The 14,616-nt window shown below is 37.7% G+C and overlaps 1 protein-coding gene across 1 annotated transcript in view; it reads left to right on the top strand.

Annotated features, from left to right (window-relative positions):
• LOC311085978 (CUGBP Elav-like family member 5) overlaps nt 1-12,080 on the top strand; it is a 177,858-nt gene extending 165,778 nt beyond the window's left edge. The window contains exons 8-12 of the mRNA XM_084118598.1: nt 3,943-4,152; nt 5,887-5,979; nt 7,257-7,400; nt 8,433-8,604; nt 11,955-12,080. Of these exons, the coding sequence (XP_083974724.1) occupies nt 3,943-4,152; nt 5,887-5,979; nt 7,257-7,400; nt 8,433-8,560 (575 nt within the window). The 3' untranslated portion in view covers nt 8,561-8,604; nt 11,955-12,080. The remainder of the gene's footprint in view (nt 1-3,942; nt 4,153-5,886; nt 5,980-7,256; nt 7,401-8,432; nt 8,605-11,954) is intronic.
• Nucleotides 12,081-14,616: the final 2,536 nt, after the last annotated feature.

Raw genomic sequence — 14,616 nt, 5'->3', positions numbered from 1 at the left:
CTCTGTATAGTAGCATGTGCTGGTCGTGTGTTTTGAAGCATAAATGAGCACATAGTGTGTGTGTGTGTTTGTGGTAAAGGCCCTCGAATGAATCTCTAACTCTGCTGGTTGAATTTCATGTTTCACATAAGCGTAAAAGAGTAGCTCTTCCCTTCAGAAGTCTGATTTATCTCAGTGTTTCACTGAGCGTGTGAATTCACGTTCAGTTGCTGTCAGGTGTTTGGATGTGAGAGCCGCTCTGTGTTATTAACACTCTCTGACTCACTGTCACACATTTCTCTCTACGCTCACTCTATACTCCTCCTTTATCACTTTCCTTTTCTCAATCCCGCTGGAAAATCCAGCTAAAACCAGACTGGCGATAGCTGCATTGCGTAGCACTGCATAATAACCGGTTTCTAGCTGACCAGGGTTTGCCATTAACTCCTTTAATGACCTTGTTTGAGATCCATCAATCAGAGAAGTTTCAGGGAATAAAGCTTTGTAGATGACATAATCAAGTGAAACGCTATAGCAAGTTTGTATTTCTGTATTTTCAACAATGTACACAACCATTTAAACATTTGAGGTCATTAAGATTTTATAATGTTTTTGAAAGAAGTCTAAGGCTGCATTATTTGTTTAAAAATACAGTAAACACTGTAAAATTGAGAAATATTATTGCAATTTAAAAATAACTGTTTTCTATCGTAATATATTGTAAAATGTAATTTATTCCTGTGATCAAAGCTGAATTTTCAGCATCATTACTCCAGTCTTCAGTGTCACATGATCCTTCAGAAATCATTCTAATATGATGATTTGCTGCTCAAGAAGCATTTCTGATTATTATTAATGCTGAAATCAGTTGTGCTTCATATTTTTGTGGAATACATGATGCATGATTTTTGTCAGGATTTTAAAAAAATTTATAAATATAAATGTATTGCACTTTTGATCAATTTAATGCATCCTTGCTGAACGAAAGAAATTATTTATTTAAGAAAATCATACTGACCCCCCTCTGATTTATCTTATATTCACAGTCATAATTGATAAAACAAAATCATATTGCTTTTACAATTTCTTCAGACCCCTCAGGCTATTTGAGAAGGATCTCTAGTTTAAGAAATTATAAGCCAGCCAGGATCTATAATATTCTTTATAATAACCTGATTTTTCCAGCAGGACCCTTAATCAAGATGATCTGCGAGTTTAACCAGGCCCAAACGCCTGAGATACTCAGAGACTTAGGGCCCTATCTTACACCCGGCGCAATGCAGCGCCAAGCGCAACGCAAGTGTGTTTTGCTAGTTTCAGCCCGACGCAGTTATCATTTTCACGTCCTGCGCCACGTTGTTTAAATTGCAAATGCATTTGTGCACCCATGGGCTGCTGGTCTGAAAACGAGGTGTGTTCTGGCGCATTGTTGGCGCGTTGCTATTTTGAGGAACAGAAATAGACTGAGCCATTGACCAACTGAAACCTGCTCTAAAGTCAATGGCGCAATATTTTTATATTTTTGTTATTTAAAGAGCGTGTTAGTAATGTAATGTGCGCCTATAGGCGGGTCCACAACACATGTACACTCTGCATATTACACACACAGGGACGCACAGCAGCACACAAATTAAAAATAAAAGGATTACAATGTAAAAGATTATTATTGTGTACATAAAGATATGGTGAATCCGGCTTGTCCCGTAGATGTTCTGCTTGCGCACTTTTACCTCGCGCACGAGCAGATCCGTTTGCGCTCTGGAGACGCGTTCGGTCTTTCCATTATCAAATTCCGTCATGTAAATAGCGAATCCGCCATGGCGCGAGCGCAACTGGCATTTAAAGGGAATGGGAGATGAGACTCTGATTGGTTTAACGCACGTAAATCCCAAAACACACCCATTACTCATTAAGAGAATAGAGACAACACTTTTAGACCATTTTTCCCGTCGTTAAACTAGCAAAAGTGGATTCGGACTCGCCCTAAGTGAACTTGCGCCCTCGCTTTAGACCATGCGCTTTGATCGTTAAAATAGGGCCCTTAAACCAGTTTGGACTAGAAACTGCTTCTATGTTCCAAAATACAGCTATCATTTTAAGCTGGTTATTCTCTCTGGATTTTCCAGCAATAAACAGGAGTGTTACGTAAGACCAGACAGCACAGAAATACATGATGTGTTTGATTTAACTCGGACTCGGATGCTTTTTTCTTTCTATTCGACTGTAGATCAGACATTAAAGAGCCCAGTCCTCAGAGAGACCAACACACACCCTTCAAAGTCTACAAATCACACTGAACACTACAGTCAGGAGAGATGATGATGTTTCTCTGGCTCTCTCATACCTTTGTATTTCTGTGTGATTTCATCATGACTGCTATATATCCAGTTTAACACCTGAAACAGCTTCTCTGTTCCTTATGCAAAACAGAAGCTCTGACATTCTGAAAACATTTCACAGAAGAAATGCATTAAATTATAACATAAAGGTTCATTTTCAAGTGAACTATTCCTTTATCTGTTTGTTTTTCCAACCACCTGCTATTCCACAGTTTGACTGACAGTAAAGTTGAAGCGTGTTGATTTGTTCAATATTAGACACAGCCAGCAGCACGTCAGACATATTCATAATCACACTTTTTTGTTTGTGAGGCTTTGCGTTATTGTGTTGAAACCTGTCAATTACCTGAAGGAATATTAAGCACATGTTCAGTTGTAGACATAAAACTTTGCGGTTGGTGACATGTTTTTAATGTTTCTGAAAGAAGTTTTTTCTTCTCACCAAGGCTACATTTATTTGATTAAAGATACAGTAAAAACTGTAATATTGTGAAATATTACAATTTAAGATAACTGAGAAGATTATATTTGAGTATATTTTAAAATGTAATTTATTCCTGTGATTAAAGCTGAATTTTCAGCATCATTACTCCAGTCTGCAGTGTCACATGATCCTTCACAAATCATTCTAATATGATGATTTGCTGCTCAAGAAACATTTATTATTATTATCAATGTTGAAAACACTTTTTTTTTTGGTCCCCATGAGAAAAACAGTTTATAAATCATACTAAGCGATGTTAAAAAAAAAAAAAAAAAAAAAATGCAGGGTAGGAGATGGAATATACAGTAAAAACAAATCATTATATCTATGGAAAGTCCCCATAAACCATGAAACCCCAACATGTGTGTCTTTGTGTATAGGTTTGGCTTTACTTGTGAGGGCCAAATGCCCTCACTTATGTACTAATGTATTATGACAACCACCTAGTGAGGAAATTTTACTGGTCCTCACTATTTAAAAAGGCTTATAAATCGGCCAAAACATGTTTGTATTTAAGTCTAGTGTTTTGCACATGTTTCTGTGATGAAGGGCAATAGAAAGTATCATAACCTGATCAGTAGAAATCAATGTCCAATGACATTTTGGCCAGTCCTCACTTTCTGAGAGCCCTTTAAAGGCCTGTTTGAGGGTCAAGACTTGGTTTTAGGGATAAGGTTATAATGAGGTTAAGGGTCGGTTTAGGGTCAGGGTTCGGGTTAGGCACTTAGTTGTGATGGGTAGGTTAGGGTAAGCGGCTAGAGATTGCATTGTGTCAATGAATGTCCTCATAAAGATAGATGTACAAGTGTGTGTGTGTGTGCGTGCGTGCGTGCGTGTGTGTGTGTGTGTGCAATTCACTTAGAATTCAGTCTGAACACGTGTGTGTGTGTAGAAACCCCAGATCATGACTGAATTTGCCCTCAGGCACAAACTGGTGTTACATCCACAGTGTGCAGAATCAATATCAGCTGTCAGCACATTCTGACATGGAATCAATTACGATGTAGAATCAATGTGGAAAAGTGAGTTGAAACAGCAAAATATCATTAAAACTGCCGTAATTAAAAGTGATTGCAGCCTGTGAAGTTCAGTTTCAACATGACGCTAGTCTCGGATCAGTGATGTTTGTGTCCGTCTCAGGTCTGAGCTCTCCTCCAGCTAATCTGGGCTCCTCTGGCGTCCCGAGCATCGTGACTCCCATAGTTAACGGATTCAGCGGGATCCCTCACCAACCCAACGGTCATCCAGTCGAGGCCATGTACACCAACGGCCTGCAGTCGTACTCCACCCAGAGCCCGAGCGCAGCTGACACGCTTCAGCAGGCCTTCACCGGCGTCCAGCAATACACAGGTGCGCACACACTTTTGTGTGTAGGAGATCTCACTTATGTTTCATCTAAGTGTCAATATTTCCCCTAAAATTCCATTGAATTCAAAAGAGTCAATAGTTGTCGTCCAGTAAGAGTAAAGAGCTTAAAACTTTTGATGAGTTCATATTGACATCTCTGACTTTTGATTTTAGACTTTATCTTTGTGAATTTGAGACATTGCTGAGATCTTACCTTTTACCTTTTAGTATTAGATTTGCTCCATCCATGGCTGTTTTTAAATCTAGGCTAAAAACTTATTTTTTTGAATTAGCATATGGTCAAGGATGAAATGTATTGCATTGTGTTTTGTTTGTGTGTTTTTATAGCCTCTTGTATTGATGTAAAGCACACTGGTCAGCTGGTAATGTATTTAGTAGTGCTATAGAAATAAAATTGACATTGACATTGGCATTGACATCTCTTCTGAAACTCTAGAGGAGACACGTGTGAGATTACCGGGCTCTCTTTCTCAGGAGAAACATCTGAGACTCTCAGTTTGTTCTCCAATTAATCTCAATGTATAGGAGAAACAGGGTTCGTACAAGGTGCTTGAAGTACTTGAATTTGACTTTTTGAAATTGAAGTCCTGGAAAACCTTTGAAAACAGCGATATTTATGAAAAGATACTTGAAAAGTGCTTGAATTATTAAAAATATTGCTTACTTTTATTGATAAAACAATCTTTTCTCACAAAGTTAACGCTGCAGTCATTTCGCATGGCTGTGAGCGTGATATTGCTCATAAATATCCACGGATATGATAGTGTTTTCATTCCTCAGGTCAATCAAATATTCATGGGAGAAAAAATCAGTTTGAATAAAGAAATATCTTTGTCATAGTATCCCGTTCAGTGGTTAAAGTTACCACAGTCATTGCATGTGCTGCACTTTATTTGTATCATTTTGGTTTATCAGTTTAACTTTTTTTAGAATTTGAAAGAAAATAAAGATATTCTTTGATAAATGAGATCTCTGATTGTAGTCCTTGAACACCAAAAAAGTAGCGCTTGAAAAGTCCTTGGATTTTATTTTACAGTATTTGTACGAACCCTGGAGAAACAATTGAGGTATTTGAGATATTTAGATATTGTGTTTGAGATAGAGTGTATCTTTTCAAATTTGCGAACAGTTTGAGACATTGTTGAGATCTCGTCTGAAACTGGGGTCTTGTTCTCAGGAGACTCTCTATTTGTTCTCCATTTAAGGTCATAGTTGTCCAGGAGAAACCATAGATATTATGTTTGAAATTTCATGTATGTATCTTTCCAAACCTGAGCAGTTTGAGACATTTCTTCAGAAACATTTGCTCTCCATTTAATCTGCTTTTTAGCAGAAACAACTGAGATGTTATAGAGATCTGATTTGATCTGGGGTTTTTTCATTCCATAGAGTAGATAGACACAAATGTCACTTTCATAGAAAAAAAATAACTTTGCTCATGGAGTGTTATTGCTGGTAGGTGACTTTGCTGTGATTGAAACCTCAGGTTGTATTCGAATTTCCTAGATATTACATCTATCATACGGATGCCTAGAGATCTGTCATTTTAAATCAGTTTGATATATGATGAACATGCTTTCAGATTTCATTGCACTGTGATCCTGTCATATTTCATTAGCATATAAAGGTTAACCTTCGTCTTGTCCTTATTCTTGCCTCATCTGTCCCTCTCTCTCTCTCTCTCTCTCTCTTGTATGATTATGCTTATGACTTCAGCCATATATCCTGCCACAACACTGACCCCTATAGGTCAGACACTGCCACAGCCTGCTCAGATCATCCAGCAACAGCAGCAGCAGCAGCGGGAAGGTTCGTGACAGATATATCACAGATGTCCTTCAATCATTTCACTAAACTACAATGAGCCAATGAAATTCAGATCAGCATCAAAGGGTCAACCGCTTTCCTAGAGTTTTTAGAATCTTCATTTTTAGTTAGGGGAGAGCGGGGCACAAAGTAACGCTTTTTGACTTTCTCAGTTTGTGTAAATCTACTTAGTGTTCAGAGTATTTATTTTTTCCCACATTAATTTCACACATGTCTAGTACAATTATGTGGTTTTGTTTTATTAATACAGTATATACTTTTTTCTTGATACACCCCGAAAGAATGGAAGTGAAATGTGACAACATGCCCCATAGGTGGGGTTCATTGTAACATGACCATATGACAGCTTAAAATGCTATCTGATCTAATCAAACAAACATACAAGACAAACTAAAATATTTTCTCAATAAAATACAATTATTAACTTTTTCATATAAAATAATGGCATTTTTTAATAATTAAATATAAACTAATTTTTGAGTTTGACTACGAACACACCTGAAAACACAGCTATACAACATAGTTCAAAATATATTAATAATTAGTAATTTCTGTTTTGTTTTCTCAATAGAATTCATAAAAGTATAGAATAGAATAGCATATTTCTAATAGGGGCTCATTGTAACACAGTGTGACAACATGCCCCACCTGCACAACTGGGATTTAAACCCTGCTAGTGTCTTTGCTAGTTAGCGAAGCATTAAAGAACAATATCAACTGTTAAATAACATATTGGAGATTAAAATAATATCAGATTTGTCTCATTTTAAATAAACACAAAAAATAGAGATGAAAAATTAACTTAAGTTAGAAATTTACTTTTGCTATGGTTTAATAAATGTCTATGGATATCTTCCGAAAAAAAAATTATTTTGGCGCAATTTTTTCTCTATATATGGCAACTAGTAAATACACCAAGTTTCATCATGCTAGCATGTGTGGAAGTATTTAAAACAAGTGTGTTACAACTAGCCCCACGTTACTTTGTGCCCCGCGCTCCCCTACATCACCATCAGGTGTTTCCTGATTGGCTCGTCACATTTGAACTGTGTAAATGTCACAAATCCTAAACGATGAAAAGAAAATCTCAGTGGAGCATGTTATGATTTGTGTTGCGCGTATAAAATGCATTTGTTGCCTATTTCACTGATGCACTAAATAAATAATAAATCGTACAGCTAAGTCATATGTTTCATTTGTGTTTGAAATACAAGTTCATGTTAGCCACAGCGTATTGAATATGTGTGTGTCTGGTTCAGGTCCGGAGGGCTGCAACTTGTTCATCTATCACCTGCCGCAGGAGTTTGGTGATAATGAGCTGATGCAGATGTTTCTTCCGTTCGGATCCGTCATCTCGTCAAAGGTGTTCATGGATCGAGCCACCAATCAGAGCAAATGTTTCGGTCAGACACTGCTCCTGCTTTCAAACACACTCTAGATCTATATATGTACCTCTTTCTGATCAGTTGATCAACTATCAGGGTCCAATACTGGCACTTTATCTTTTATATATATACAGTGCAATGCATAAGTGAATACACCCATGCTAAAGTTGATTAAAAAATCATATTTTGGAAATTGAACTTAATGCCTTAATTTAAAAAATTTGGAAAAATCCAACCTTTAAGGACACCAATTTTCTTTGTGAATGAATAATGTATCGTAAATAAATAAATGTTCTTCCTTAAAATACATGGTGCATAAGTGAGTACACCCCTATGTTAAATTCCCATAGAGGCAGGCAGATTTTTATTTTTAAGTATTTTTAAAAAAAAAAATGTAGGATACTATGCATCCTGATAAAGTTCCCTTGGCCTTTGGAATTAAAATAGCCCCACATCATCACATAGCCTTCACCATACCTAGAGATAGGCATGGGGTACTTTCCATAAGATCATCTCTCAATGCAAATTAAACTAGCTTTTAGGCTAACTGAAATAAAATCATGCCAATCTCTAGGTATGGTGAAGGCTATGTGATGATGTGGGGCTATTTTAATTCCAAAGGCCAAGGGAACTTTATCAGGATGCATAGTATCCTAAAAAAAATTTATATATATATATAAACAGTTGCTTATATTTTTTTTTGTTGCCATGCAGAGTTCTGTTTATTAAAACAATAAAAACACACATATGGCTTCCTGTATAAACACCTAATGTTAGACTATCATGCTTGCATTGTGTTTTAAACCATGCATTGTGTTTCAGTTAGCATATTATCAGTCAATTGGCAATTAACCCCTTTTATTTGCATGCCAAAGCCATTTTTTTAATGCATTCAGTGTTTGCCAAATGTTCATTTTTTTGGACCCAGAGTGCTAGGGCCTCTGTGTGCGTGTGTGCGTGTGTGTGTGTGTGTGTGTGCGTGTGTATGTGTGTGTGTGTGCATATACACATAAACGGCACAGTCTCATCCAGACTCCGTCTTCTCTGCAGGCTTTGTGAGCTTTGATAACCCCGCCAGCGCTCAAGCTGCCATCCAGTCCATGAACGGCTTCCAGATCGGCATGAAACGCTTGAAAGTGCAGCTGAAACGGCCGAAGGACGCCAGTCGTCCATACTGACCACAACCAGGGATGCACACGTGCACTCTCAGCCATTAGGAGAGGTAGGACACAGCACACGGATCAAAAAGTCAATATTTTAATGATGCCAGAGCTGTCCATCATAACATGTTTGGCTTTCTTGACTCATTCTGAGTATTTCATCCCTCTTTTGCAATAAATTAGTTATGCTAGTAGGCTCAGTCTGTATTAAAAATATTTTGTTCTCCAGTTGGACTTAGTAAAAAAAGCATTAATAATTGTTTATTTTAATGTTTATTTTATAATAGTCTTTTCTCTAAAGGAAAGGTCAGTTTAAGTTGCTTTTGTTAATTTGCAAACATGTTAACGTTTTGTCTACATAGTGATGATTTTGAGAAGCATGCTGTAAAGATTAAGTATAGTTTACAATTCTGTAATATTATTTATTCATTGTAATTATCAGCAAACAGATAATATCAGGCCAGTAACAGTAACATTTTTCTCAATACAATATTGCATACAGAGTATTAAACAGGTACATATCCTTTCTAGTATATGCATTCTAAATCATAATTAAAAACTAATATGGCATACAAACTGATACAATACAAATTAATATTCAATTATCATAACTGTAATGATATTTTGTTTTATAATATACAAAATCATACATTTATAATGTCTGATTTTACAAGTGTTTTTGACAGCAATATTTTTTTTTACAAAAAAAAAATATTGTTGTTGTTGTTTTTATATATTGAAAATTATTATTAATAATAATTATATCAGCCAATGAGACATAATTATCAGCCAAAATGTCTGTTTTGCTATATCACAAGTTTTGAGTATAAGGGTGTGTTCACACTTGTAGTTCGGTTCGCTTGGTTTGTTTGATCCGGACCAAAAACAAAACCATTTAGTCCTGGTCCGCTTAGCGTTCACATTGACATTTTAACACCGAACCTAAAGATACTGAACCTAAAGGCATAGAGACACGTTCACAATCTGATTGGTCGGCTTTTATGATGTATATTTTGCGACATAACTTACCGAACATCCAGAACAATGCTGTGTTCTGGGCTAAATGCACTCGCTGTATGTGCGTAGCTGCATATGATATATTCTGACCAGCTGAGAACTCGTTTCTCACCACAGACGAACCGCTCCAGTGTTCGTTTGAAAGCATACCGAGACCAGCTTTTGGACCAAGTCTCGGTACGCTTCTCTGGTTCGCTTTTGGTGCGCACCCGAGTGCGATTGCTGCATTCACACCTGCCCAAACGAACCGCACCAAGAGGGAAAATGAACTGTAGTCCGATTCAAGCAAACTAAATGAGGCAGATGTGAAAGCACCCTAAAATGTGTGAAGGAGTCAAAACAGCGTCAGGAATCCCTCCGTCACACACACCAAGATCTGCAGCGAGGAGACGTGGTTCTGATGCCTGAACTGAACTGTGATGGACAACATCACGACTATCACAAGAAAAATCAGGTTTGCTTGAGCATTCTGTCCTTTTTAGAATAGAAGAATAGAATGAGGCATTGATATATCGCTTTCATATGTACTACTGTACACCCAAAGTGCTTCACAATCATATCAGGGGATCTCTCCTCAACCACCACCAGTGTGCAGCATCCACTTGGATGATGCGACGGCAGCCACAGTACAACACCAGTGCGCTCACCACACACCAGCTATAGGTGGAGAGAGGAGAGAGAGCGATAGAGCCAGTTCAGTGGATGGGGATTATTAGGAGGCCATGATTGGTAAGGGCCAATGGGTGGAATGTGGCCAGGGCACCGGGGTTACACCCCTACTCTTTACAAGATGGGATTTTTAATGACCACAGAGAGTCAGGACCTCGGTTTTTACATCTCATCCGAAGGACGGTGCTCTTTGACAGTATAGTGTCCCCGTCACTATACTGGGGCGTTAGGACCCACACAGACCACAGGGTGAGCGCCCCCTGCTGGCCTCACCAACACCTCTTCCAGCAGCAACCTGGTTTTCCCAGGAGGTCTCCCATCCAGGTACTAACCGGCTCAGTCCTGCTTAGCTTCAGTGGGAAACCAGTCTTGGGCTACAGGGCAGAGGTGGACAAAGTACACACCTTCCTTACTTGAGTGAAAGTACAGATACTACTGGTCAAATATTACTCTGTTACAAGTAAAAGTTGTAAAGGCCGATTCTTACTTAAGTAAAAGTACAGAAGTACTCGTTTTTAAAAGTACTTAAGTATCAAAAGTAAAAAGTAAATGTCAATGCATTGTTTTATTATTGTTGCATTGTTCTACATAATACTTACAGTACCTTATGCCTCTGAATCTATGCCTGCCTACCCTCATATCAATATCACATTTATTTCTAGAGCACAGTTCCAGTAGTGGGATTGAATGTGAGATTGAATAAGTCACTCAATAACGTCTACAATGGTTTCGGACACACAAATGGCTGTTCCACCAAATAGTGCCTTTGGCTTAGTTTTTTGGCTTTAACGTCAACCCGACTTTTATTTCCAACCAAAATCCAACGTCTGTCCGACGTCGGGTTCTGACGTAAATCTGACGTCGGGTTCTGACGTAAATCTGACGTCGGGTTCTGATGTAAATCTGACGTCGGGTTTTGACGTCAACCCGACTTTCATTTCCAAACCAAAATCATCCCCTGACTGACGTTACTACTTTCTACTCAAGGACCTTGACAGAAATGTAGTGGAGTAAAAAGTATGATATTTGTCTTTCAAATGTAGTGAAGTTAAAGTAAAAAGTTTCCAGAAAAGATAATACTCAAGTAAAGTACAGATACTCAAAAAGTGTACTTAAGTACAGTACTCAAGTAAATGTACTTTGTTACTGTCCACCACTGCTACAGGGTGATATGGCTGCTGGCCAAGTAGGGTCGCATCTTCCTGTTTTTGGTGCGTTTACATGTCTTTGGTTCGTGTTGCGTTCATATATCAGTTGAGCCGCACCAGAGTTAGTTTTGAAGCGGACTGAGACTCATCTCTTCAGCTTGTTTGGTGTCACCAGGGTTCAGATGGCAGCGTTCACACTTATTCAAATGAAGCGCACTAACAGAGCAATCGCACCAGGGTTCGTTTTAATCCAACCAAACATGCCAAGTGTGAACACAGCCTAAAAGAGTGTGCTGAATGAAGTCATCTTTCCTTTAAAGCCGCAAACGTCTCCGATAAACTCTCCCGGCAAACAGTCAAATGTTTTGTGGATGATGCAATCTATCAGCACACCTGCATCATGTCATCTCTCCGAATCCTTCCATCATGTTGAATGTGATGTCAAGAGTTTTAGCTTCCCACGGCTCTCGCTGTGACTGATGGCTCCTGGTTCCACATCCAGGTATCAAGCTGTCAAAGCCTGTCTCCCGAGTCAAACTCATCTGACATCTCTCTCTCTCTCTCTTTCTCTCTGCCAGGTTTTGAACAGTTGTAGTCTTGACGTTTTGACGGATGGAAACTTTTCTTGAAAAACTAACACACGAAAAAAAAAAAAAACGACACACAAAAAACACACGGAGAAGCAAACAAAGGGAGTTTTGAGAAGCATATCGGATTTAAGGAAAGCGTGTGTTTCCACAGCGATGAAAGACTGGCGTGCCGGGGGCGAAGACGAGGACGAAAACAAATAAACTGGAAAATGCTATATACCGAACACTTTGAAAGAACAGTGCATGGCTGGGACTCGTAGAGTTACTAAAGCAAAAGACGGATCCATGCGCATATCAAGAGACAGTCGTAGCTTTTATTTGCGAGGAATAATGAGGGTTTAACGGTAAAAATGTGTATATGACACTGACGCAGTATAACTCTCTCTCTCTCTCTCTATCTCTCTCTCTCTCTCTCTCTCTCTCCCAGAGGACCAAATCTTTTTAATCTCTGTCGGTACCGTAACCATGTACAAAATTACCACCGATCGATTATCTTACGCTACATACATGCTACTTCATATAATATGCCAATTAAGAGTTAGACACAATTAATTCAGGGTGTATAGTGTAGGTATACGGGGACTTGAGGTGTGTTTTATTGAAAACCTTTTTCCGAAAAACCTAGTTTTCGGGTTTTTCGGTGCAAAAGTGTCTAAAGGACTGTGATAGATGATGTTTAGTGGGGTATTTTAGGCTATTGTTATAGACTATGAAGTGTGTTGATATTGAATTGGGCTGTTCATCTCCACGTCTCGTTTCAGAAAGCTGCCGGCTGGAGAAAAGGGCATTTGATCCTTCGCGATATCATTTAACTCATGCACATACTGTAAACAGAATGACCACAGCGAACATATACAGTAACCAGATATTTTTGCCAAACAACAGCTCTTGTTTCTGAGCTTCACAGTTTCACAAGGAAATATCTCTCTAGTGATATTTTCCCACGCACCACCAGAACTCCCAGTGGCTGCTTTTAACATTGTATCTGAGGATTTCATAAAGTCTCAATGATCTTTGGATTGTTATTGACCTTATCATGTTAGCTTTTACAATTATTAGGGCCCGAGCACCGATGGTGTGAGGACCCTCTTGGAATTGCTCAGTTTATTATTATTATTATTATTTAATTTTTTATTTATCAGCTTACCAAAGTACACACAGCAAGATGTAATTAACATTACTCTCATTATTTTATTTTATTTATTTTATTTATCAGCTTACCAAGTACACACAGCAAGATTTAATTAACATTACTCTTATTTATTTATTTATTTATTTATTTTTTATTTATCAGCTTACCAAGTGCACAGCAAGGCTTACTCTGAATTTATTTAATTTAATTTAATTTTTTAAATTTATTTTTTATCAGCAAATCACAGCAAGGCTTACATTAACATTACTTTTATTTATTTTTAATGGGGTTTTTTTTTTTCAGCTTACCAAGTGCAGAGCGAGGCTTACATTAACATTACTCTGAATTTTTTTATTTTTTTATTTTTATTTACAATAACATTACTTTTTACTAACATTACTACTCTACATTTACTTTGTGTTTTATTTTATTTTATTTTATTTATAATAAAATAAAATTACATAGCAAGTCATACTTTAACATTACTGTCAATTTATCCGTTTGTTTTATTTTATTTGACTTTGCTACATTGTATATTAGCTTACATTAGCGCTAATGTGCGCATTGCATTAAATATGCATAGTGCTGAACATACAGCTATCACTATTTACAACTATTGAACTGAATTGTTGCTCTAGTTACTTCTGTCCTAAACATGTGAAAACATCTGAAGATACCTGAGGCTTTACTGAATCCTCTAAAACGAGGTAAAACAGCCAGAGAAAGATGTTTTGCGGTGCGCGCTGCAGTGATGTTTCCACTGTGAAAAACGGGCTGTTTTGAGATAGAATTCAGGAAAATCTTTCATTTAGAAACAGCCTAAAATCGTGCCATAGTTAAGCTTTGAATTTGTTTCAGTGGCTTACACTGATATGCTGTTTGCCAGAAGGGCCTTCTAGAACATTTATATTAGACAAATCAAACCATTTTACAGCGTAAAACACAGCACACAGAGATATCACGTCTCGGAAAACCACGAGAGACACTTTTAAAGACAGTAGTTCTCTTCTATTCATGCTTTATTCAGGTATTTCATGCGTTATTACACTTAAATGAACTTCGTAATTGCTCATAGTTACACTGTATTGTGCATGCCTATGTAAACGTAGTACTAATGTAGAGCCAGGCCACAGTTACGGCCTAAACGGCCAAGAAAAACGAGAGAAGTGATGTAAAGGAACAAAAAATGTATGAAAAATAGTGTTTAGAGGTGAAAACATATAGAAACAAACCAGCGAGGCCACGTCACCACCTGCGAAACATGCGTACATTTATTTGAAGTCAACATGAAATCCAAATGGACCCTGTTTACTTTCTTCATACACGTTTCTGGTGTTATTTTGAATGATTCACCAGTGCACACAATTGCAAAAATCCGAAAAAAGATCAAATTAAATGGCGAACCCCACATTTCATGTTCTCTAGGAAGTAAGATTAAACCTAAAATAGGTTGCAAAAGCCCTGTCATGTTGACTCTCACTTCATGCTCGGTTGTTTTGACCCACAGAAACTGTTAAA

This window comes from Abramis brama (genome assembly GCF_963993115.1).
Source record: "Abramis brama genome assembly, chromosome: 7".
NCBI lineage: Eukaryota > Metazoa > Chordata > Actinopteri > Cypriniformes > Leuciscidae > Abramis > Abramis brama.
The sequence above is the reverse complement of the archived record's forward strand: the minus strand, read 5'-3'. Positions and strand labels throughout refer to the sequence as shown.